The sequence below is a fragment of the Podarcis gaigeae genome, assembly GCF_964106915.1.
Source record: "Podarcis gaigeae genome assembly, chromosome: 3".
NCBI lineage: Eukaryota > Metazoa > Chordata > Lepidosauria > Squamata > Lacertidae > Podarcis > Podarcis gaigeae.
In genome coordinates, this window is record NC_139680.1 from 100796409 (window position 1) to 100823731 (window position 27323).

At 40.2% G+C, this 27323-nt stretch overlaps 1 protein-coding gene across 1 annotated transcript in view; it reads right to left on the minus strand.

Annotated features, from left to right (window-relative positions):
* Positions 1 to 27323, minus strand: part of LRPPRC (leucine rich pentatricopeptide repeat containing) — a 112306-nt gene that overhangs the window by 25534 nt on the left and 59449 nt on the right. Inside the window, exons 24-29 of the mRNA XM_083733065.1 lie at positions 21911 to 22035; positions 21238 to 21344; positions 11817 to 11885; positions 8855 to 8945; positions 1899 to 2041; positions 1639 to 1765 (exon numbers count right to left, since the gene is read on the minus strand). Coding sequence (XP_083589191.1) covers positions 1639 to 1765; positions 1899 to 2041; positions 8855 to 8945; positions 11817 to 11885; positions 21238 to 21344; positions 21911 to 22035 — 662 coding nt within the window. The remainder of the gene's footprint in view (positions 1 to 1638; positions 1766 to 1898; positions 2042 to 8854; positions 8946 to 11816; positions 11886 to 21237; positions 21345 to 21910; positions 22036 to 27323) is intronic.

The window sequence follows — 27323 nt, forward strand, 5'->3', positions numbered from 1 at the left end:
TGCTCTTAGGTGCTGATAGTGTATTGGATGACACCAATGTCATCAGGGCAAGACTTCAGGACAGACGTCCAGGCACCACTTATCAGAATGGGCAGGAGGGCTCCCAAAACAGTAGCATTGGCTCACCTCCTTATGAAGTAAGAGACACAATCCATGTTGCTCTCCAAAGGGAGCCCTCCTCCCCCAAGATGAGTGAAGAGGCAAAAATTATGTAACTGCACAACTGGATGTGCTGATACAACCACAGCTTGTGATCTAAACTGAGGGTACACAGTCGTACCTTGGAAGTCAAACTGAATCCATTCCGGAAGTCCGTTCGTCTTCCGAAACCAAAGTACGGCTTCTGATTGGCTGCAGGAAGCTCCTGACAGCCCTGTCGGATATTCAGCTTCCAAAAGAACATTTGAAAACCGGAACGTTCCAACTCGCAAGGTGTTCGAGAGCCGAGGTATGACTGTATTAGATTGGTTAGCATTATGTCTTCCAAACCTTCATGTCCTCCACAGGAAAACTATTCAATTCTAACCAGCAACAACATAGTTAAACCCAGGGCTTTGGTGTAATTTAGTGTCCACTCCACCAAAGCTAGAATATCATTTTGTGCTGATTTCAACTAATTCATTGTTCTGAGTGGCTTCCTAAGGAAGAACACTAAAACCATTGGATTCCATGTTGGCTTAAGGGAAGACAAGATGCACGACGTGGGTTAAGAATATCTGGCAGCTCTGGGCCAATGTTTGACAGTATATATCTATAGTGGTGGTGAGTAGTTCTTGGCTGCTGCAGGTCACTTTGAAGCCACACTTCAGGGGTAAAAGGATGACAACAGTGCCATGCCCTCGTACCTTTTTATTGGTGGGTCTCTGCTGAGGAAAGAGGGAGTTGGAAACCAGAGATTTCCATGTAGAGCTAAACATTCACATGAACTGGCTCTGCCTAAGTCATGGGCCAAATCGAGCTGACCCAAGATTCAGTCTAAGAGGGTTGAAGCAGTCTCAGATCCACCTGGGGCTGTCAAAAGAGATGGTAGCAGCCATAAAGCTGCCCTCGGCTGTGTATTTAATCAGGGTTTCAAATTATAGGCAATGCATGGCCCTCAATTAAAGTTGGGGCCTGGATCTGGGTCAGCCTTGGATGGCATCAGGGTCCGAATTGGATCGGTGTGGGAGAGGCAAGCACAGCCTTATTTACAACAGCTGTTACAACACTACTTTTCTTTTCAGGCTAATTTAACACAAAAGGGAGACACTTACTTTCTGTAGTGGGAAAGATGCCTTCTAATCTTGATGATGTCCAAATTTAATATAACGGAATATGATGATAAATTCTAAATCAGCGATATCCTTCCTACTACAGAGTGTAATAACCTCACATCCAGATGTTAAATTATTCCTTACAACAGTACGAAAGATAGTATCATAAGCAGTTACATACTGGGAGCCTATATATTCAGCATGGAAAGAAATACAAGACTGCTAATATTTTGGCACCAAGATTCTACAGTACAATTTCATGAAGCAGAATGTTAGCTATAGAGCACCGTGATTTTGGGAATACAGGCGTGCTTTGTGCCTTGTATTGAACGAGTTAGCACATTCTTTTCAACTATAGTTTAAGAAAGAGTACAAATTAATTTACCTTCAGGTTTGCCCTTTTTGCAGAGTATGAATATTTCTTTTTCATTATCTGTCGCCTGTTCAGCAGTCGTCAAAGAGGGAGAACTGACAGAATCAACAGCCTCATCAGTAGCCCCATCAAACCAAGTCTTTAAAAGAAAACCATTTTTAAAAGTTACTTATCTTCATACATACAATCTCCCTCTGCCATATCATTCACAAACCAACATGAAAGATTTTAAAGCCAGTATTTCACCACATAAAACAATTAACCTAATTTACCTCAGGTACATCAAACGGAACTTCCTGATTATTAGCCTTAAGAATATCTGCTAGCAGCCTCAAAGTTCTTTCACGGGGAATACTGTTTTCTTCTTGCATTTTAGTCCAAACAGCGTCAGCCCTTTGCCAATCGTTGTTTACTTCTGAAGGGGGAAAAGTGAAAGAACAGAGGAAACCTAAATGTGGCACTGTCATTTTCTACTGCAAGCTGTTTCATGCATGTCTTCACATGAAGTTTACTTTCCCATATATAACCAACTTCCTTTGTTACTTAATCTGGAGTGGGTGTTTGAACATTCTTTTTTCAAGTTATTTATAATTAGAGCCAAACAGAATATTACACATCATAGGAATAATTCTCCTGCCAGTGTAGTCCTAATTTCCTTTAAGTTAGAAATCTTCATCACGGGGAGGAGTTACGGTGGACCGCATGGCCACCTACTCTTCCCCAGGGGCGGGGGACGAAGTCCCGTGTTGCCCTGGGGGATCCCGACTGCGTCAGCACTCAGCCAGCCAATCAGCTGGCTGGTGGGGGCATGGCTGGGACCATTTAAGTGGAGGAGCAAGCCAGAGGGCTTCCTCTTGGCTCGCCTCTTCAAGCTCCCACCCTCCCTCCCTTTTTTGCAGGTTTTCATCGGCCTTGCTATGGACCTCGGTTGGTCGCTGTTGAGGGGCCTGGTAGGAATTTGTCCACTTGGCAAAACTGGCATGGGCCATTTGGTTTTCGCCTACCTCGTAGCAATCGCCACAACTTTGTTAGGGTTGCGGTTAGGCATTGTTTGACCTTTTGATAGGAGAGGGGAGGTGTGGCCATTACCTGCCCCTCCAAGTGTAAGGGTATTCCGTTAAAGGAATCCTGGGGTGTGCATCTTGTCCGAAGCTCAGGGCAGGGCTAGCGCCATGACACGACCCCGTCGGGAACACCTGGGGGAGCTCAAGTCGGTCTGCATGGACGGGGCTCCCCCTTCTGGTGGTTTACCCTTACCGGACTCCCTGCCCAATGGGCAGGGGTCAAATATAGTCGGGTTCATTCAATGCCTAAGCCAATTACTGCTCACATTCTGTAATCAATAAGCTTCAAACTTGATCCCTTAAGGGGAGTGCAACCCCACTCAGAGCAGGCTGCACATGTACTCCCACACCATCAAAATCCTCAACCAGCAATATTTCTGTCTTGTATGGATTACTGTATTTTCCTGTGTATATGATGCCCCCATGTATAAGACGCCCCCTATTTTTGGGGACTCCAAATTAAGAAAACAGCCTTCAGCAGTACTTGTGTATAAGTTGAGCCCCTTTAAACCTAATTTGGAGTATAAGATCTAGTCTTATACACAGAAAAATACGGTATGTTTCCACTCCCCCTTCCCTATCTACTACAATAAGGATGCCAAGCAGTTCAGGACTTTCACAACCTCTCCAGAATTACAAGTTGGAAGAGAGACAGCAATGGGGGTCATCAGGATATAGGCAACATGCTGATCCAAATCCCTGGCTCATCACCATTTCCCATATTCCAAGGTGCCTGAATATGGGAACACACTGTGAACACAGTACATCTCCCAACTCCTTGCAACCCCCCCCCCCATATATTAGAGAGTTAAAATAACCTCTGTTCATCACTCGCCTTGCAATCAATGACGGTCTACAGGTTTATAATAATTCCCTTTTTTGTGCTGAACTACATACCTACATTTGTAAACTGAGGGGAAACTGAATTTAGCTAACGTTGTAGTAATATACAGAAATAGCAATGGAACCTCAGGAGCTGTATTGCATGCAACAGTTTTGAAAGATGGTTAGACGTGGGTTAAGACTATGGTTCTGTTTTTGCTCTTACAGCGGACAAAGCTGTTTTCTCTTTATTTAAGTAGATTGAATTGGTTGTGTCTTTTCTTGCTGTCTACAGATTTTGCACAACAGTGTTTGATAAAATTTGTATCTTAGTTTTCTCCTCTCCCCATTGAAGAGAGACAGGCTGCTTGTTGGGAAAGTAGGAGGACTCCCTCCTACTAAAGGAAGATTATGTTTGGAAACCCAGTTGCTTTATTATGGTGAACCAGTATTTGTAAAACAATAAGGAAGATTTAAAAAAAAAAAAAAGCTGCTGAGGAAATGAAATGCAAGAATGAAATAAAGCATACAGCAAATATCTTGGCCACTTCTCTTCTGAATGTTCTTTTTGCAAGCAAAAGAGGTGAATACTCTGCCAAGGTAGATGGAAAAAACCATGTTTCCTTATCTTATAAAGAGACAAGAAGGTGTTGTAACATCACACTGCTGAGCTGCAGTAAAGCAAAAATCCATCTGCAGTAAAGCAAAAAACACAGTTCCATAGAGGTGGTTATATTGGGCTGCTGCAGCAAAAATAATGGAGAATCTTGTGGCACTTTACAGAGTTACAGTTACTGAATTTCCTCTTTCATGGAGCCCTTCCTTCACCTTCCTAACTTTGGCTAACCACAGTTTGCCATTCCTGAACTGGAAAACTATGGTTAGTGCTAACCTTCAAACGACAGCTTGCAAACTCACCTCCTATTGAGGTTTGAAAGTCTTTTTTTTAAAAAAAACGCAAACGATTAAGCAAGCAAGCAGTCAACAGATGCCGTAGAAAATTACAGTTATGGTTAAACTAGCCCAACTGACCTGTATTGGTTGCTACTAACATGAAACAAATTCCTAGGCAAATATTACAGATGTCTGAATAGAGGAGAATTGCAGGAACATGTAGTGTATCCAATTCTACTCATACCAGGGCTTGATTGCACAAACTGATGCACAAAGGACCCTGCAACATGATGTTTAGCTATTTTCTTTGAAAAGCAGACAACCACTCCAAAATGTCCTATCAAACTGCTTTTAAATGACTTCTCAGTTTCAAAAACTGTGCGCCATATGGTATGTGAGGTTCCAATTCAAGATATATAAAGTCCAAAGCCTTTATCAATGTGCAGCATTACGTAAGCAGTCCTTTGGATCCCAGGCCATATAAAACCTGATCCTACTAAAAGAGGATGAGACAAAATGTTTCAGAGGTATGGCATGCCTGCAAAATTCCCTTTCCGTCAATCGGATCTGCAGTCACCCATTGCTATGTGGCTCTCAATTTTCAATTGTCCTCAAATGCTTAACAAGTTGCCCACGTACTGGTAAGATTTTGAAAGGCTTTCAAGATATTCCTTGGGAGGCTGCGAGTGTATTTGGCTATCTTCTATTGAAAGCAATTATGTATGTAGCAAAGAGGAACATCTTTTCAAATTCTTTTGTAGACAGCAAAACAAGACAGCTCTTCAAAGCAAGGGGAGAAATTACACAGAGGATTCTTGAATTTCTGAGACATGGTTTAGTACTACACAATGATGGGAAATGGCAACTTTCTTTAAAGAACTCCTCAAGAGATAAATACCACCTATGCAGAAGCAAATAGGTGGTTTACAAAAACCTTCAATTATCGTTCAACCAAAGTAAGCCAACTGCAGAATGTTTCCCTATTCGAGTTAACACTCTAAAACTGGAAGAAAGAAACTTAACTGGTAAATTGGAATGCAGCTGAAGTACAATGAACAACATTTCACCCATGGGCAGGGCACTGAACTAAATGGACAAATGCCATACCAAATCTTTCACCCAACGAAAATGGCTGAAGCAGGGAGAAGAAATATTTAACAAGCTGCAATAAAGCCCAGACAGCTTGGCAGCTAAAAGATAGTACACTTGAAAATGGCAGTGACCAGCCCACCTACTAGGTAAAAAGGAGAACAAGGATGGAATGTGAGACAGGCCATGATTGCACCCTGACCAAATGGTTGTGTCCAAAGGTCTTGTTTCCTCCTGAGCAAGCTCTAATTCTACTTATCTCCACTGGGCATGCTTGCTGCTGCTGCAAGTTGCAATCCAAAACATCTGGAGTGCACCATACTGGCTACCCTGCAGTAAACCCAATAAGCAACCTAGGCTGGTAGCAAATCTGTCATCTGTGATCTAGTTTAGATTCCGGCATTGCAGCCGTTTAGATTAGATGACCCTTAGCTATGTCACTTCCCCACACCTTCGGAGGAAGGGAATCAAGCCTATTGTTTTACTTAGTCTACCTAAGGAGCACAATGTGTGAGGTCTGAACGGGTTGCCCCAAGCTCAGACAGCATGGCTCTTACAAGCCATTCTCATGTTTCTATACCAATTATTCAGGAACTTTCACTACTGTAACTAAGGCAAGTTACAGTTATCTTAGAAAGCCATATTTTAAAGGTTTAACAGCTTATATTTCCATGCTTTGCTTTCCTGCGTGTTTCGTGCAGCTGGTTCTTCCTGCCAAAGTATAGAACCATACATATGTCCCTACTGAAATTCCTTTTGTTAGTGTGGGCCCAGTTTGCCAATCTGTTAAGGACATCTTGAATCCCAATTCTGTCTTCTGAGCGACCCCTCCCAGTTTGGTGTCATTTGCCAATTGGTTGACCATCCCCTCAATTCCTTTTTTTTTATATAAATATTTATTAAGGTTTTTGTAAAAGAAAAGCATAAGTAACAAACAACATTGCTTATATCATAACAAAATTTCATAACTTGTTTAGACTTCCTCACGTCTCCTGCTCCCACTTACATTGTTAAAAAGTTTTTTCAAGCAAATTATCATCTTGTTTGCAATCTTATATCCACTCGTTTAAATATAATCTAATAGTTCTCCCAAAGAGTTTGTCTTTTCCTTAATCTCACTTATCATCAAATTCCAATCTAGTTTAGTGGTGGCCAATTATTTATGATCAAGCATTCTTCTTAACATTCAATCAAGTTACAATATTTTTGTAAATAAATTTTAAATTTCTTCCAATCTTCTTCAATCCTTTCTTCTCCCAGGTCTCGGATTCTGCCGGTCATCTCTGCCAGTTGCATATAGTCTATCAGCTGCGTCTGCCATTCTTCCAGTGTGGGTAGATCTTGAGTCTTCCAATTCTTAGCAATGAGTATCCTTGCTGTTGTTGTTGCGTACATAAAAAATGTTCGGTCCTTCTTTAACACTTTCTGGCCGACAATACCCAGGAGGAAGGCCTCTGGTTTCTTAGTGAAGGTATACTTAAATACCTTTTTCAACTCATTATATATCATTTCCCAGAAGGCCTTCACTTTAGGGCAAGTCCACCAGAGGTGAAAGAATGTTCCTTCATTTTCTTTACATTTCCTGCATTTATTATCAGACGAATGGTATATTTTGGCAAGTTTAACTGGGGTCATGTACCATCTATATATCATTTTCATTACATTTTCCTTCAAAGCATTACATGCAGTGAAGTTCAGCCCAGTGGTCCACAACCTTTCCCAGTCCTCAAACATAATGTTATGCCCAATATCCTGTGCCCACTTTATCATAGCAGATTTAACCATTTCGTCTTGTGTGTTCCATTTTAACAGCAAGTTATACATTCTTGATAATACCTTAGTCTTTGGTTCTAACAATTCTGTCTCCAACTTCGATTTCTCCACCTGGAACCCTAGTTTTTTGTCATTTTAAAAAACTTATTTAATCTGGGCGTAATGTAACCAGTCTCGCACTTTACCCTCCATTTTCTCCAAACTCTGCAATTTTCAATTGTCACCGTCTTTTTCTAATATTTCCCAATATTTTGGCCATTTGACCTCCATATTGGGTCTTTTCCGGGCCTTGGCTCCAGAGGGGACAGCCACCTCGGAGTTTTGTTTTCCAATAAGTCTTTGTATTTTGTCCAGACATTGAATACTGCTTTCCTGACAATATGGTTCTTAAAGGCCTTATTGATCTTAACTTTGTCATACCATAAGTATGCATGCCAGCCAAAAGCATTGTTAAAACCTTCCAAGTCCAACACATCAGTGTCCTCAAGAAGTAGCCAGTCTTTTAACCAGCAGAAAGCTGCGGCTTCATAGTACAGTTTTAAGTCTGGCAGGGCGAAGCCCCCTCTTTCTTTCACGTCAGTTAATATCTTAAACTTAATTCTGGGCTTTTTGCCCTGCCAGACAAATTTAGAGATATCTCTCTGCCACTTCCGGAAACACTCCGTCTTGTCCACAATTTGCAATGTTTGAAACAAAAACAACATCTTTGGCAATACATTCATCTTAATAGCAGCAATTCGGCCTAACAAAGAAAGCTTCAATTTTGTCCAACTGTCCAAGTCTCTCTTAATTTCAGACCAACATTTTTCATAATTATCCTTAAATAGACTCAGATTTTTTGCTGTTATGTTTACCCCTAGGTACTTTACTTTTTTAACCACAGTTAGTTCTGTTTCTCTCTGAAACCGTTCTGACTCTGTATCTGTCAAGTTTTTCCCCAACACCTTAGTTTTCTGTTTATTTAGTTTAAATCCCGCCACCCGACCAAAGTCTTGAATCAGTTGTAATACTCTTTTTGTACTAGATTCTGGCTCCTGCAAAGTCAGGACTAGGTCATCTGCAAAAGCTTTAAGTTTATATTGTTTCACTCCGACCTGAATCCCTTGCACCAACCGGTCCCCTCTAATCCTATTCAAGAGCACCTCCAGAACCGAAATAAATAACAGAGGGCATCCCCTCAATTCCTTCGTCCAAATCATTTATAAAGATGTTGAACCACAACAGACCCAGGACAGAACCCTGCGGCACCCCACTTGCCACATTTTTCCAGAATGATGAGGAACCATTAACGAGCACACTTTGTGCCTCACGATTCCAATTCTTTGCTCCTCACACTAAAACTACAGTTGCTGCCCTTTGTAACCCCTCCCACCAATACCACCACATCCTTAGCCATACAAGTAAAGTGCATAGTATCAGCTGCTTACAATACTATTAATTTCTCAATAATGTTAATATCTCAATTGTTTTTTTGTGGCTGCAAAAATAATTCTATTCTGAACATTGGTAAGTCTAACGTGAAACATATGAGAGTTTTCCTCACTTATAAGAACCAAAATAAAGAAGAGACTGTCCATTTTACTTACTGCATAATTTTAACAGGTAGTAATACATCTCGTCTCTATCACATTCAAAAAGCTTTTGAGTCAGTTCTACCATGCTTTCCAGGGCTTCAACCTTAAACGAGAAAATATTACAAACACACACCACATTTATAACATCTATACATGACATAAAGAACTGCTTGGTTTATTAGACATTTATTGCATATGTATCAAGTTGTAAAAAAGTTATGATGGGGTAATGAATAGGTAGGGGATGTAGAATGAGCAAATAGGAAAAAGGGGAGTAGAAGAATGTGACTATATGATGTGTGATTGAATTTTCTGTGCATGAACTAACATTTTAGCAATGATTTTCACAACGTATAAATTGCGACGACAATGCACACCAACAAAAAGAGAATAAGGCTATCAGTGACTACTAGCCACAATGGCTTTTTTACCTCCACTGCAAGAAGCAGCATAGCCCTGAATACCAGTTGTTGACAATCACAAGTTGAGAGAACACTGTCACACTTAAATCCTGCTTGTGGGCTTCGGATAACCATCCAGTTGGCCTCTGTGAGAACAGGAGGCTGGACTAGATGGGCCTTATGCATCTTCTTATTTAAGATCTTATACGTATATATTGCATGTGTTAATTAGTTCCTGACACTTCCCTATAATAGCAGTGTATCTCATATAGTAATCACTCTGCCAACATTAGCCACTCTGAGTTAGGCTCCGGCCGGGGTACAAATATTATTTTTTTAAAAAAATATTATTATTATTCTCAAAAGTATGCCCAGTGAAATTAATGAACATTATTGAAATTACAGATAGGTAGCCGTGTTGGTCTGCCATAGTCAAAACAAAAAAAATTCCTTCCAGTAGCACCTTAAAGACCAACTAAGTCAGTTCTTGGTATGAGCTTTCGTGTGCATGCACACTTCTTCATCTGAAGAAGTGTGCATGCACACGAAAGCTCATACCAAGAACTGACTTAGTTGGTCTTTAAGGTGCTACTGGAAGGAATTTTTTTTGTTTTGATTATTGAAATTCTATATGATTTAGTTACGTCCCTGCATTGCAGGGGATTGGACTCGATGACCCTCAGGGTCGCTTCCAACTCTGCAATTCTATGATTCTACGAGTCTTAAGTTCATTAATGTCAATGGGTGAGTATAATTAACACTGTATACAACCTTCTATATTCTCGACCAGTGTATTTGCCAATACAGGGGTACCTCTGGATGCGAACGGGATCCGTTTTGGAGCCCCGTTCGCATCCCGAAGCAAACGCAACCCGCATCTGCGGGTCACGATTCGCCGCTTCCGAGCATGTGACGTCATTTTGACTGTCTGAGCATGCACAAGTGGCAAAACCCGGAAGTAACGCGCTCCGTTACTTCCGGGTTGCTGCAGCGCGCAACCCAAAAATACTCATCCCGAAGCTACTTCAACTCGAGGTATGACTGTAAAAATCATCAGTTCAAAATGAACTGAAGTTAGCTGGGCATCAGCTTTGCGTCTGTAATAGTACACAACTGATCTAAGTAATTTCCAAACGGTTTTGCATACAGTCATACCACTTGTTACGCCCGCTTCATGTTACGTTCTTTCAGGATATGCCCTGCGGCGACCCGGAAGTACCGGAAAGGGTTACTTCCGGGTTTTGCGGCTCGCGCATGTGCAGACGTGCAAAATGACGTCACGTGCATGTGCAGAAGCGGCAAATTGCGACCTGCAGACGCGGGTTGTGCTCTGCTCATGTTGTGAACGGGGCTCCGGAACGGATCCTGTTCGCAACCAGAAGTACCACTGTCCTTGTTTAGGCTGCCAATACCTTGTAGGAAAAAACAGGTTCATACTGTTTTTCTTCACCGTGTCAACATTCGCTCACTAACCAAGCTATTGTTTGTGATCACCACTAATCCTTTCCTTCTCCAAGTCTTGTGCCTCATGGAGAAACTGAGGAAAGGAAAAGACATCTGCCCTTTTGTGGGGCTTTGCAGAAAAGGTAAAACAGCAGAAGCCCAGCGGGATGGGGAAGCCGTCTTTCCTCTCTCCTACAAAGATCTTGGAGGAGGAATGGAGGAGTGTTTTCTCTTCTTGCAAAAGCTCATTCTCCCAACTTCTCTGTAGGGAAAAGGAGAATGTTTCTTTCTTTTTCTCAATAGACTTTTACAGGACAAGGTAGTAGAAGCTGGGCCTGTGCTTGAAGTTCTATAGCAAAGGCCTGAGAGGGAGGAGGAGCACTACTGCTAACAAGTTGGCAAGTAAAATGATAGAACCCTGAATATAATATCAGGAATGGGAAAGACAAGACGGGTGACTATCCTACCCTATAGCTGTAGACAGTTGTCAACTGGAGGCCCTACAAAAAGGTAGTTAGTACATGCAGGTCCTGCTTTGCAAACACAATGAGCTCCCCGCTTGATGGTGAGTGTTTGCACAACAAGCCAATGATTTCCATTATTTCCTATGGGAAATTTGTAATCCATGATTTGTCCATTCTCTCTCCCTTTGCCTGATCTCTCCTGCTCCCTGATTTGTCGGATTTGTCTCCCTTCCTCTATGCCAGTGATGGGCAAACCTGGCCCTCTGGCTGTTTTGGGACTACAACTCCCATCATCCCTAGCTAACAGGACCAGTGGTGAGGGATGATGGGAATTGTAGTTCCAAAAGAGCTGGAGGACCAAGTTTGCCCATCACTGCTCTGTGCCTTCTGCCCCAAATGGCTGCTGCTGACCAGCAAAACACAAATATGTAAGGACGTGGGCTGTTTGGATATCCGAATCAGCTGTTTGTGTAGCAAGGTTTGGGTATAACTCTTTGTGTTTGGATAACTGAAGTTTTCAATAGAGAGCATTCTGATAGTGGGAGGTGCATGTACATACAAAATGATTAAGTCTTTTTCTCTTGAATTTGGATGGTTACAATAGAAATGATGCAAAATTATTGCCTTAAATTAGTAATAAAAATAAAATTTTCACAATACACAAACCTGATTATTTCCAATACACTTCTCTGCAAACCACTGCAGTCTGGTTGGTCGAGCTCTTAAACCAGGTGTCTGCAAAACAAGATTTCAGAGTAACTAACCACTTGTTGACTTGGAATAATTCCTTAAATGCGGAGGATTAATATGCAGTTATAACACAAGATTACTCGAGTGGTGAACTTGCCCACTAGATACGTTTTCATGCTACAACAGTTGAATCTCTCTCTCTCTCTCTCTCTCTCTCTCTCTCTCTCTCTCTCTCTCTGTCTCTCTCGCACTCTACTTCTCCCAATACCCAATGCACTATTGATGCTGTGAATCTGATAAATTACTACACAAAGGGAGCCCAATGGCACAGCACTGAACTTCTTAAAGAAAGTTAACAGGGTGACAATGCCGGGTGCTACCTCTGTTGTCTTCCCCACAACCGCCAAGACTGAATGTGATCCGGCAACCATAATGTCCGCCTGGAAAAACCCTGTTCTAAGATGCCAGGGTCTCTACCCCCCTCTATCTTTTTAACATAGAACTATCAAATCATTATTTTATGTTATATGGATAAGTGACCATCAAGCAAATTAAAGCAAACGATAAACATAAACCACTTGTGTATAATTTCATAGCACACATGATATTGGCAAGTGAACACATACAGAAGAAGTGCTTGCTGGTTTTAAATACACCTCTTATGCCTCCCCTCCCATCTGATGATCTCTTAAACAATTTCACAAGACTGGTGGGGGGGGGGGAATCAGTGAGAACTAAAGAATTAAGATCTTATACAACATGCCCATGGAAATTAAAAGAGAAGAAGTATGTTACTTGAATCTCTAGATAATCCTCTTTGTGACATAGAAAACTCAAATGCGGCATTCACTTCCAACTTTCAATATCATTGCTGCTCCAAATGCCAATGATCTAAATGGCTTTAAAAGCTGAAAACTTTATATAGCAAATCCTCCTCTGTTAAGAAATGATTGCTGTGCCCACTGCTACAAGGACAGCTGAGTTATACGGTGGATATTCTTGTGTTTCATTTTGAAATTGAGAAGTGTTTTCACATATAGTAGGTTCTCAATCATCAAAAGAACATCTAGGTCAGATTAACTAAATCTCTAGGGCTTGCACGATAGTCCATATTTGTGGCTTATCTCTAACCATCTTACTGAATTTTCAGCATTGTGCCTGGTCTGAAATTGAGACATATGTAATGCAGTACATTGTAAAAAGAAAAGAAAAAGGGAGAACCTATGCTGTAACCTACAAAAAAATCTTCAATAACTTGTGGCTTTTATTTTCTTTTACTTACAGATCGCTCAAAGTGAAAACATTAAGTTTGCCAGCAACAACACACCACTGATTGTTACTTGCTTTCCTTCTAGAAAAGACAGCTTTTTATCCATTCTCCATTCAGTTTTCTAAAATGTTTTCTTTTCAATACCATATGAGGCTTAAAACAGTATTCTGCTTTACAATGTAATCTTTACTGCTCTATTGTTTTGACTTCTCCCTATGGATAATTATGTATTTGGACAGCAGCCCAAATTGCTTTTCTACTGTTGTTTGTTTGCGGCTGTTGGTGCGTGCGCAAAATAACTATTTTAATGTCTTCACGTGAAGCTTAACTAAATATTCTTCCACCACCCAAAGGCCTGGAATCAGAGAACGGTGTGGGCACCATAGATTTCCTGTGCCCTCTGAAAAACTGCTTCGGAAGCCACCCAGAGGGTGTGCAATGTTGTGCAGCAGAGGTGCAATGGGGGGGGGGGGGAGCTGGGAGGGCAGGTGAGATGCTGACAGAAATTGGCAAAAAAATCCAACCACTGATACCCCCCCCCCCAAATGAAAGCAAGAACAAAAAACAAGTTTGTTTAAATCATGTACAGTGGTACCTCAGGTTAAGTACTTAATTCGTTCCGGAGGTCCGTACTTAACCTGAAACTGTTCTTAACCTGAAGCACTACTTTAGCTAATGGAGCCTCCTGCTGGCTGCTGTGCTGCCCGAGTACGATTTCTGTTCTCATTCTGAAGCAAAGTTCTTAACCTGAAGCACTATTTCTGGGTTAGCGGAGTCTGTAACCTGAAGTGTATGTACCCTGAAGCATATGTAACCTGAGGTACCACTGTACATGATTTAAACAAAGGTAGCATTCTGCCATAAAAGCATTACAGCAAAAAAGCCTTCTGAGAGCCTATACTGTGGAACCAGCATTCCTGCCGAGATATGGCAGACACCTACTATCAGTATTTTCTGAGAACAATTGAGGTCACTTTTGTTTCAACAAGCTTTGCCAGCTGGAAAAAAAAAGGTCTCTGCCTTAGGTGTTCATTTTGTATTGTTTTTAAACCTATTTTCAGCCTTGTTGTTTTTTTAAAACTATTTTATGTTTTTATGACATGGCTGTAAACTTCCTTAAGACATTTAAGTAAAAGGAGATTTGTAAATTAATAAATGGTTGTGGTGATAGTAGTAGCAGCAGCAGCAGCAGCAGCAGTATTAATAAAACACAGCTATGGGAGCTACAGCTCTGGTTCCAATGGGCAGTTGTCTTACACATAAGTAAAAAACAGCCTTGAATATCCTTTTAAAAATAGTAATAATCATTTTTGCATTTTACAATGTTTTAACAACAAAAATTAAATCTAAACAAATTCAACCTACATTTTCTTCGACTTCCCTCCCCCTCTTGCAGTTCCTTAGTCTATATCATATTCTTACTGCATAACCAATTCAAACCTATTTACAAATTTATCCTTTATGTTCCCTTTTAATTATTTCTTACTGCTCACATTTGGGTCAATCCTGCTAACATTTTTAATTGTTTACAATTTGTCTTCATATATTCAACAAATTTTCACCATTCTGTTAAAAAAAAAAAGAAGTCTCTCATCCTGATCTCTTATTCTTATATATTCCATGCCGTTATGTCTAATTTCTTCCTCTGCTATAATTTTAAAGTAAACAAGGACTTGTTTATGAAAGGCGATGAAAGCCAGTTACCAACACACTCTGAACTTTTCTAAGATGAAGATATTGCATGCCATTAATCTATTCACACACACCTTGCACTTTTAATGTCTTATTCTTCATATTCCGATGGGGTGTCTCAAATTAGAACTCTCTGTCCTACTCATTTCTCTGATACAGCCTTCTTTCTCCTCCTACCCCACTCTGCGGAATTAGAATCATAGAATCATAGAGTTGGAAGAGACCACAAGGGCCATCGAGTCGAACCCCCTGCCAAGCAGGAAACGCCATCAGAGCACTCCTGACATATGGTTGTCAAGCCTCTGCTTAAAGACCTCCAAAGAAGGAGACTCCACCACACTCCTTGGCAGCAAATTCCACTGTCGAACAGCTCTTACTGTCAGGAAGTTCTTCTTAATGTTTAGGTGGAATCTTCTTTCTTGTAGTTTGGATCCACTGCTCCGTGTCCGCTTCTCTGGAGCAGCAGAAAACAACCTTTCTCCCTCCTCTATGTGACATCCTTTTATATATTTGAACATGGCTATCATATCACCCCTTAACCTCCTCTTCTCCAGGCTAAACATGCCCAGCTCCCTTAGCCGTTCCTCATAAGGCATCGTTTCCAGGCCTTTGACCATTTTGGTTGCCCTCCTCTGGACACGTTCCAGTTTGTCAGTGTCCTTCTTGAACTGTGATGCCCAGAACTGGACACAGTACTCCAGGTGAGGTCTGACCAGAGCAGAATACAGTGGCACTATTACTTCCCTTGATCTAGATGCTATACTCCTATTGATGCAGCCCAGAATTGCATTGGCTTTTTTAGCTGCCGCGTCACACTGTTGGCTCATGTCAAGTTTGTGGTCAACCAAGACTCCTAGATCCTTTTCACATGTACTGCTCTCAAGCCAGGTGTCACCCATCTTGTATTTGTATTATTCAGTGCAGAAAATGGGCTAGATCAGAGGTTGCATCATACTGGCCATATTCGCACTGCATGGCAAACAGGAACTCCAAGCGAGTGTGTGTATATCAGTGTCCCTCCAGGTGAGCCTGAGAGCTGCCACAGGAGGGATAGAGTGATCTGGCACCCTTGCTTCTGGTTCCCAGGTGTCACCTTAAGACCTTTTGATGTAGCCAGGCCTATGGAACTTTTCCCATTTTTAAATCTGCCAGTCATTTTATTGGTGTGTTATATTCTATTGCACACACTGTGTACACCAGCGTTTCTCAACCGGGGGCCATATGCCCTCCCTGAGGACCCCCAGGATATTCCAAGGGGGCCACAGGTGAAAATTGTGTAAATGGGGGGGGGCATGGCACGAGACTAGGGGGCCAGAGAGGGAAGGGAGAAGTGAACAGAACAGATAACAGAGAAGTAGAATGAACAGAGAAGTGACCGTGCTTCCCGCTGGATGGGATTCCTACTTCGTATTTGGTAGAATCAGGTTTCAGTCGTGTGAATTATTTACTCAGCCTAATGTGGAACTGCCTTAACATAACGGGCAGAGGTGATCTTTGGTTATCGCTCACAACAACAGAACTGCCAGCTCAGAAGAAAGCCACTTCTTCCACAGCCAGCACAGAAGGATGAGACCCTTCCTGCATGTCCATCATAGAAATCAAGGGCATGTCAGAAGAAGCAGACAGAACTCTATTTCCCCATCACCAGCTTGCCTTTTTACAACCACCACCACTATAACAACAAGCCCCTGTTAAGAGTAAAATGCAAGGGAGTTTTTGCAGACCTTAAGCTTTTTGGGGCTCGCTAACAAGGTTGTCCTAAAGCATAGTTCAATGCAATGTGAACTATCAGGAATAAGTTGCAGTGAGCCTTGGGCTCGTGCACCCTCCCTTATCCCTCTTCTTCCCAAGCAGCCTGGAGGAAGAGTTCAGAAAGTATTGCTTACCTGCACCATCTGGATCAACAAACTGAAGTTAACATTAACTAGTGGTCTGTGATAAAACAAGCCAACTTCAAATCATAGTTAATTACTGATGTTGGCATTTTAACTACAGTTAAGATTGACCATTGTTCCAGATCCAAACTGGTATGATAAACTGTGGTCTATCAAAAGCGGAACAGAAATTCCTCCTCCCAGCTATGTAGAGGAAGGGAGGGTGAGAGGTTTTACAAAAGAATATAAGAAGAGCCTTAATACTAATCTATTCTTATTTACACTATGTACTGTTTTGTGAGCATATGCATGGGGTATCATTAATCTATTTATTAGTCACTTTTTAAACAAAAGCGTCTTACAGAAACAAACATTAAAAACAAAGGAAAAGAAACCGAAAATTCTCACAGATAACATGTATAAAAGGGCAGATTGAACTCCCTCTACTACACTAAAAAGATGAGCAGAAAAGTAAGGTCCAAGAGCCTGGACGAATATAAATGGCATTGCCTGGTTCAAACAGTGGCATTAGGTGTGCCTCCTTGGGGAGAGCACCCCACAAACAGGGAGCCACCACTGAGAAGGCCTGCTGTCATGGTGTCACCATCTGCACTTCCTTCAGAGGGGGCACAAAGAGAAGTATCTTAAATGCCAAACACAGGACCTGGGTTGATTTACGTGGTGTCCTTGAGGTATCGGAGTCCAGGGTGCATAAGGCTTTATAGGTCAAAACCAGCACTTTGAATCGATAGCCAACTGGTGCCAGGATTGGTGTTGTATCTGGCCTCTGAACTACCAGCTGTAGCTTCTGAACTATATTCAAAGGCAGCATATATGAACATCTCTCTCGCACACATCATGCAAAATAATTTGTTCCAGCCATCTCTCATGCTCAATAGGTCACATCAATAATCTAGGAAGCTAAATTTCTTTGGAACATCTATATTAAAATGAAATCATACTTTACAAATAAAGGAACATCTTGCTACAATAGTTTTATCTCCACTACAAAATTGAGTTTCATGTTGATTTTATACAGATACGCAGAAAAAGCAATTTGGATGAAAGGGTGCTGTAATCTCTCAATCTCAGGACCCAGAAATATTTTCATGGTTTTTACAGTAGATTAAAAACATACAAAACCAATGGTATATTGAAATCGGTTGGTATTGTAATGCATGTCCAATGCTGTGCTGAAATCACTGTATTGCTTTAATTTCACTAAACATTATATGTATATAATCAACCCTAAGTAGCTCCCTTGTCAGGTCTGAGTGCCATCATCTGCTTTTACTCTCAAGTATCTCAAGAATCACTTGAACATTTGAGTCCTGTCAATATTCTTACACTGAACAGATTCTTTGGGGAGCATAATATTGTACCAAAAGTTGGTGCTACAACAACGTAGGGAAAATGGCATAAAGGATGTGGAAACATTAAAATAAGAGTGAAATATCATATTGAACTTTTTTAACACAAAGCACACTAGTAACAGCTTTCACGAGCAGCTGGGTTATTCACAAGAATGAGCTGCTGTCAGCAGCACTAAAGATTTTCCCCCCACAAACAGGTATCATCTTCACATTGTCAGATTAAACAGTCTAACAGAGACACAGTTTGAAACAGGGATATTCACTGCATTATATCAGGCTGTGATATTCTGGAATACCCAGTTTCACAAATTAGGAAGCAAATGTAATTCATATGATAACGTCTGTGCTGCCAGAGCCAATGCAAGGTGCTTGTTGACTTTCAAAGCCCTGATCAACTTAAGTCCCAAATATTTGAAGGGATGCTTCTCTCCATATGTGCCAGCCTAGGCCTTGTGATGTGAAGGGGAGGAGATTCGTGTGGTTTCATCGAGAGGCATGGCTTACAACATAGCTCTTCAGGAAGGTTTTTTGCAGAAGGGCAGGCTGGATAAGGGAACTTTAAAAACACCTGCCACTGATTTGTACTGTTTGGGGGTTTTATGCTGTGGTTTTAATTTACCTTTAAGCTATTTCTGATGCACTTTTAGTGGAGTAGGAAAGCTAGAAAAAAGTTCACATCTAGCAACAAATGTGCCCCTTTGGTTTCAGATATTACATGGGGAGACGAGTCTAAAAAGCCCGGGACACAATTTTCACGGCCCTCTAGTGGCAATGGTGATTCGAAGTAATGTATTTAGTGGTAACTCTGAAAGTGTATACTCGATTCTGACCAAATTATGCCTCCTAGAGTACAATATGCATAAGGATTGTTTTTAATTTGCATTTATTTACAAATGCATTTGTATACTGCTCTCTCAAACTATCAAGGTGGTGCACAGAAGTAATAAAATAAAATACACCAACAAAAATTTAAAGCATTCAGATCATTAAAATGACAGTCTACTCAAGAAAAGTGTGTTTATTAAATTATTTTAATTTATTAAATAACTAAAAATAAGATTCAGAACTTTGTTCTGTGAACCGCCCTAAGAACTCCAGGTATAGGGTGGTATATAAATTCAATATATAATAATAACTACTTAATAAACCTATTTAAAGGTGCACTTCCCCCCTCCAAACATAACAATATCTCTGTACTTCATATATTTCAAATCACTTCAAGTAGCAGAACATGTACTTTATTCATATACAGACAACCTCAGTCCAAATTATAGGAACTCTATGAGTCTAGCATTAACCCAAGTTTCACATTAAGTACTCAGGTGCAAACCATGTTAACACAAACTAACTATGGTTGCATATCCACTGGCAAACGCTGGGAACAGGTTCAAAAGCCTGGCTCCCAATCTGTGCCGGCTATTGTTTGCAAGGAACTACTACATCTACACCAGGTCTTTGGACCAGGGAATACTATTCCTCTTGGATGAAACTTGTAAATAAACACTCATACCAAGAGGTAACCTGTGTTTTAAAAGACAAATTGTCACTACGCATATACGCAAACCTCTAACTTGCTGCCTATCTATCCCTTCTAAACAAATGATAGCCCAAGATTCTGTAATTGCTACAGATTGGTCTTTGGCACAGGAGAACAAGCAAAATTAAAGAGCTGAAAAGTGAATGAAGCATATTAAAAAAGCTTAGATGAGGCTCCATCAAGATTATGCAAAACTAAGAAATCTTAATCCAACATAAAAAGGACAAGCAAGAATGCCAGATGTCTACTTTCTCTTCTGATAAACTAGCAAGAGGGAAAGTTTCTGAAATTAATGTTTTAGGCTGTTGTCGTCTGTTGACATTATATTTGCTAATCCCTAAGTGAAACACAAAGTTAAGTGAGTGGTTATTTAGGAAAAACAGAAATGAAAGGAACTGACAATTTGTTTAAAGTTTTGGGGGGGGTTTAAAGACAAAAAGTGCAAATAGACTGCAGGGCAAGAGTCTACTTGTTTAGACACCAACAGGGCAAGCAGGATAGGGGTGATGGTAGATTAAGTATTTAGGGGAGGTTGAAGAAAAGTTCGATGTATAAGGACTTTTTCTCTTGCCCTGTACACGTTTGTTTTTCTAGGCCTTCACATCTATAATTCCCTCCCTTTATTTTATTGTTTTAACCTTTTTGATAAAGCTGTTGGTATTTCAGAACCAAAATTCACCCAATCAGGTAGTTTACTCAAGATTATCAATAAATTATCAAATTATCAAATTATTGAAACAATAATTCAGGCAAAGCTGTGACTAGCATTCAGTATTTTCTTTCACTTTTTTTAATTTAAGCAATTATTAATAAGTCACCTTGTGATTTACTAAAAGGACCTTTGGGTTCTTTCCCTTTACATTTGAAAAGCTTAGCCTCATCTTTGCAAAAAGATTAACTTCTCTCTTTTCCTCTCACTAATGTAAACTGGTCAACTAATATGGAGTTTGGGAGGGGCGGGGGGAGAAATGCAACTGTGTTAGAGGAAAATAATCACAATCTGGGAAGGCTCTGAGGCTGCCCTTTTGACTTATCAATTTCAGTAAGCAAAATTTCAATCAAGCCTAGATAAAATATACTAATCCTAAATAGACCAAGTTTGTCACCTACCACTTTCTATAAGCTGCTTACCATAGTGGAAGAGGGGAAAAAAAAGCTAAATTAAATGCCAAACAGTAGCAGACAGCACTTGTTTGGCTGATTAACTGGTAGACAAGCATTACAAATAAATCTGAGCATGGTCTGCAGCAAATTAAATTCCAGTGCTTTAAAGAACAAAGAATTTGTTGGGAAAGAGGATTAGCAACTTTACACCCAGGAATGCAGGTTTAATTTAATTGTTCCACAATCCGAGATTTAATATGCAAATATCATTTGGATATTTAATAGTGAATTTGACAAAGTAAGGAAACAATTCCAATATACAGCCAGGCCGCCTCGCTTCTAACTGTAATTATACACAATGGGGGAAAAGGAAGCCTAGTCTTCCCCTGACTCCTCCACCCCCCCCCCCCCATCTTTCATTACTAGGATTGGATTCTATTAACATTAATCAGAACAAGACTAATTAAAGGTTAAAAACTTTAAATATATAATTCTAATTAAAACTCTAAATAGTTGTATGATTAGAGTACTGTAGTTATAGTCTCACCTCAATGATCTTCTTGGCTTCTTTATATTTGCCGGTATTCAGGAAGGCAAAGAAGAGATCATAGAGCATCATCATTTCACCTCTCTCTTGGCTTATGAAATCCATTGCTATAGGAACATTCATAAAAAGCAGATTAGGTTACCTGTTTAGAGTCAAAAGGAACATGTCACAAGGCAAATGGCTGAGTCACTGGACACCCATGCCATAGCATCATGTGATCACTTATAGCTAGATGATCTAATGACATGTTCACCTCTCCATCCATGCATCCGAATACCACTTTCTAGATGAGTTTGATTTTTACCATATCAGAAAGACTGGTCTTTTTCTGATGAAGATTTATAGGGGGAATGTCATGAATTGTGGAGCTAAATATTCTTCAAGCACAGAACTGCACAGAGATTGGCCATCCTACTGAGTAGACCTATTGGAATCAATGGATTTAAGTTTGTTTTGTGAAGTCCTTGGGATATTATTGGTATCCCTCGTGCCCCCGAAAACTTTTAAATAATTCTTCTTGATCACAGGACATGGTTTGAACATGTGATTCCAAACATTACTGCTGTGACCCTCAGTAATAAATGGCTAAAACTTTGTTGGGTTAAGGTGTCCCCCTACCATAATGCAGGGCAAGAACAGAAGACAATCCCAATCCGTAATAGCAGCAACCAACCTTTCTGCAACAGTTCGGTGTTTCCCTTCTGTATTAATCTGCTCAAGACATCATGAAGTCTAGGAAAGCTGCCATACTTCCTATAGCAGTCAAACACAGCTTCTATGGCTGCTTCTATGTCATCCCTTAAAAGAAAATCCATAACATGTTAATAATAATAATAATATTTATATCCCGCCCTCCCCAGTCAATGCTGGTCTCAGAGCGGCTAACAACAGTTTACATAAAATCACAATTAACTGAAATACATTCTAAAATCAATTCAGAATCAAATTAATGGCAGCCATTGGGCTAGAGTTCTATGAGGATTACAGAAGGAGGGGGTCAGACTGTGCCTTGGCCAAAGGCCTGGTGGAACAGCTCTGTCTTGCAGGCCCTGCGGAAAGATGTCAAATCCCGCAGGGATTTTAGATGGAACGAAAACAACAATGTATACACCAAACCTCAGAAACAGTCACCTATCGTCCAAAAAAGGATCGAGGAGATAAAATGCATCCAATTCATTTCCTAACACTTCACCAGGAACCTCAAAAAGAAACTTATTTTGACTTTTGTGCAATACACAAATTATTATAATCTAATTTTCATTAACTGACGGATCAAAAGAATGGTCACATATGAGTTCTCATATCTAGATGGCCCTACTTTATTATACAGGAAGCTCTTTGAAGCAAATATGAAGAAAGATCTAATTTGAATGATATGGGTCCACAGAAGCTGCTATGAACTCTGCTAACATTGAGTGTGAGCTCCTCTCATTCAACAACAACAACATTGGTCTAACCTATGTGTTTAAGAAAGCTGTTTATAAAACATTTTGATTATATACTATGCGCAGTTAGTTTTGATACTGAAAATTAAAAAGAATATTAGAAGCACAATTCACTTTCTTCAGAAAAAGCTTATTTTAGCATTTTGAACTGACATTATATTGTGTTATGCCATCACATAACCAATACAGCAAATTATGTGATTTTTTAAAAAAGAGAAGTCCATCCCGTAACTATTTTTAGAAGGTATTCTAATTCTGAAAAATATTATGAAATTAAATACAAATTTAGAAGCGATTTTACTGCATTCCATACGAAACCGTAAAAAAATGAGCCGAGCTGATGGATCGCTACCTTAACCTCTTTACTGAGTCCTGTTTACAGCGCATCTTCTGGCACCCCACAGAGTCATTTGAATTATTGTCATTTGGGGTGAAGACTAAATTACAGGTTAATTTCAAAACTGCAAGTGGATGATGCCGGCTAGATTACTGTCATACAAAAGAAATACTATGGTAGCTACCACAGATGGGTATAAAGCTTTATATAATCAGTGTTTTCTTCTGCTCTGGTTGCAAGTTCAGTTAACACCCATAGAAACAGCTTGAGAACTCCCAATAATTCCACCTAGGGTGCAATCAAATTTATACATTCAAGTTCTCAATGTTTATGCTCAGCTTCTGACAGTGACTCTGAAAAGAGCAATGGTACTGTTTCAGCTGCATTCCCACAGCCCTAAATTGCCTGTTTAGGTCAAAACTATCAATAAATGAATGAATAAATTAGAATGCCAATCAAACAGACACATTAATAGTGTTCATGCTCCAGATATATATTTCTGAAGAGGTATTTAGCCTGTTTGCGTAAAATAATGAGTCCTGGAAATGAACAGGGGTTAACGTACAAGTAGCCATGAATGTATGTCTAAGCATTTGTAAATGTTTTGCCAATCATAAACTCATTGTTTCACCTAGCGTTATGCGAACGCTACAATACAGTGGTACCTCGGGTTAAGTACTTAATTCGTTCTGGAGGTCTGTTCTTAACCTGAAGCACCACTTTAGCTAATGGGGCCTCTTGCTGCCGCTGCGCTGCTGGAGCACGATTTCTGTTCTCATCCTGAAGCAAAGTTCTTCACCTGAGGTACTATTTCTGGGTTAGCGGAGTCTGTAACCTGGAGCGTATGTAACCTGGAGCGTCAGTAACCCGAGGTACCACTGTACTACCACGGCTTCTGATGTCTGGTTTCAAGAGACTGCAAAAAGCTAGTTCCATATCATCCAAGTTTAAGAAGCCAATTTATTTTTACATAATGCAAAGAAATTCAAGGGTGTGGATCAAAACTGCCATGTGTGCTTGTGAGGCGTTGATGCCACCCTTCTGACTACAACTGCTCCTGATGAGGGGACCCACCAAAAGGACCTCATGCAACACCAGGGGCTTCAACCAGGGCTGTAGGAAAACTGACAGAATCGGTGGTGCCCCTGTGGACAAGCAAAACTGCATGGGCCAATCACATTTGTTTGCAGCATACCTATAGAATGCAGCTATTGCACATAAATTAGACAGGATCTTACAGGTCAGGCAATCTACCAAGAGGTTCCCTTGTTCAAAGCTCCACCCAAATGTGTGATATGCAGGAGATTCCTCCCAGAAGCCTTGCAAAGGAACACTTCCCACTAGACTACCTTTGGCTTATCAAATGAAGGTAGCTAAGCTAACCTTTGAAGCACAGAAACAGTGGTACCTCGGTTTTTGAATGTCTCTGTTGATGAACGTTTCGGTTTTTGAATGTGTAAACTCGGAAGTAAATGCTTCGGTTTCCAAGCAAGCCTTGGAAGTCGAACATGCCACACAGCTTCCGTACGGAGGCTTCTGTATTGAGTTTTCGAACATTTCGGAACTCGAATGGTCTTCCGGAATGGATTATGTTTGAAAACCGAGGTACCACTGTATATCTGATCTAAAAAGCTATCTTTAAGCTTCTATTTGATGTGAAATACTATCAGATTACATTTACTTTAAAGACACAGAATTAGAGCAATCAGCTAATAAATTCGAAAGACAAAACTGAGCAGTTCACTAGACAATTGAGCTATTTCATCTATACTCATCTTGCTGTTCAATGTGGGCTTTAGAACACATGGCACTTTGCTGCTCTATGTAAACTGAATAGTGAAATCGTATTAAAAAGGAAATAATATCCCATTCCATTCTAACTTGCATGTCAGCTGCAATCATGTGTATTAGTCTCAACACACACATGATGTCATGACAGTCTTGACACAGCAAAACACATCTTCATTTGGATTTCTGTGACGTAGAATAAATTTCATCCAGGAATGCCTGTGGACACGGTGGTCTTTCCCAACATGCACTGCCTTTAATGTAGATAGAGCTGAAGGAGGAAGTTGGAACAGTGACTGTCTTTCCCATTTCCTCTTTCCCTTTATGAACTTTTCAAGGATCAGGTTAATTCTACTGGATCCTAATTTTACCCAGATCCCTTGACAAAGCAAAGTATGTAACATGTGCTTATTTCCTTCCATCTCAGGGTGGGGTGGGGGAAGAGTGCGAGAAGTAACAGAGTGGTAGTACCTAAGGCACTCACTCAAAAATCAAAATATGCCCACAGGCTTAAAAAGGTTGATAAGCCCTGGTCCAATCCTATGCAGGCATACACAGGAATAAATCTCATACGGCTAAATGGGTCTTATGCCCAGGTATGTGCGCTTAGGATAGAAGACAAAAACATTTTGCTTCAGATAAGAGTAAGGCGCAAGGTAACTATTCCAACTATCTTGCAAGGAGCCAATATGTGACTGCTCACAAAACTAGCTGAGATCTCAAACTGATTGAACAATAAATTATGTGTGGCCCTGAGTGGCAAGAAAAAGTAAAAAAAATACAAGACATCTTCTTGCTTAAACGGTGCCACTTTCTCAACCTTACCTTCTTTACTTGCTATAAACAACTTTTCCAAACCTAGAAGCCTGCTTGATAAAAAAAAAAATACTCTAAATATTGATTTTAATTGGAATGAAGTGCTTCAGTGTTCTGCATAAAGTGTTAGTGAAGTGGCAATTTACCTAAGGGGTTTACTGATTGAAAAGCTCTCAAACCTGAAATCGCTAGAGAGGAAGAAATAAAAAAGGGGAGGGAGAAAGAGAAAAAAAGGGACTCTGGGAAAGAAAACCACAGAGAATGCCTCAAAAACAAATCCCTCTGCAAATCTGAAGCATATGTTAGTGTGGAGGGAAATCAATTCAGTAAGGTACAATCAGCTTAAAAAAATATTCTGTTAAGAGAACGGGGCTCTTGAAAGAGCTAAATGCCCCCCCTTCCGTTCATCAGCTATAACGAGGAATTTTCAAGGAGACTGGTGTTGCAATTACAACTAATCCTCCCAAAAAAATTAACTGTGTTGAAGGCTTTGTAATTTCCCTAGGTACAATTTAGCTGTCACTTACTTTAAAATTTACTCAAACATGCGTTCCGAACAGCACTAACTTCACATGTCAAGTGCTTTCCAGCCAATTGAGTCTAAACTGGAAGTCGGTGTTAAACAACTGAATGATTAGACAAGATAGCTCATTTCCCTGCTCTTTTGTTCAGAATAAAATGCCACATTTACATTATCAGGCTCAACAGGATTTTCTGACAGAGGGAGAGAGAGAGGGAAAAAAAACCTCTGGTGAACACTGTCCGTACTAAACACATGAAGCCTGTCATTTACCAATCATCCTTCAAAAAGCAATAGCAATGAATGTAACTTAATTACGACCCAATGATCCTTGACAAAAAAAATCATCTTATCACTGTCCTGTTCTCCTAGCGCAAATGAACCATTTCTGTCCTTTGACTGATGATGCAAAATTTCTAATTGCAATAATGGAGTAAGAGAGACAAACCTTTGCTTCACTCAAAAAAAAAAGTGTGTTTTGAAGAGAAAGAAAACAATCTAGAAATAATGTGGACGTTTGAAATAAAGATGCAAAAAAGCTGCTGGGGGAGGGTGTTCAGAAAAAGCAGCGATTTTTAACAGACTGATGGGAGAAATCAACAAATTAATAAAACAACTTGCCATAATTTTTAATGAATAGCTATATTTAAACTTAAACAAGGGCTACAGAGACATAACACGTCTTAGAAAGGGGACTGCTAAAATTTTGCGTCCAGGGATTGTAGTGTATATGAATCCATAAGTCTCTTCAATGGACAGCAGGAGTTGTGATTTAATCAGTAACCCATTGAGAACTTACACTCCATTTCTAAGTCAAACTTCACCCAGCTAAATCAGTTGTTTTCACTTGTCTGAACTACAAACAAGTTTAACATTTTGGCAGTGAGGAGGCTTTTCTCATTTTGTGCCTCAGAAAAAGATTTCTTAAATGGCTGAACTCAAATTATTCACTGTGCTTCAGGCCATGTCTTCCAATGATGTTTTGGGCAATGACTGTAAAAAAATTCACCTTATGCATTCACGTTGCTATCTTCCGTTATCTTTCTCAGTTGGTTTCATTTGCCCTCTGAAACATTATCATGTAGCCAAACCCGATGTGCTTTTTAGCATAATCTCATTTTTATATCCAGTGCTATAAAAATAGGCGCCGATACCATGAAGTTCTTACAGTAAGTGCCAC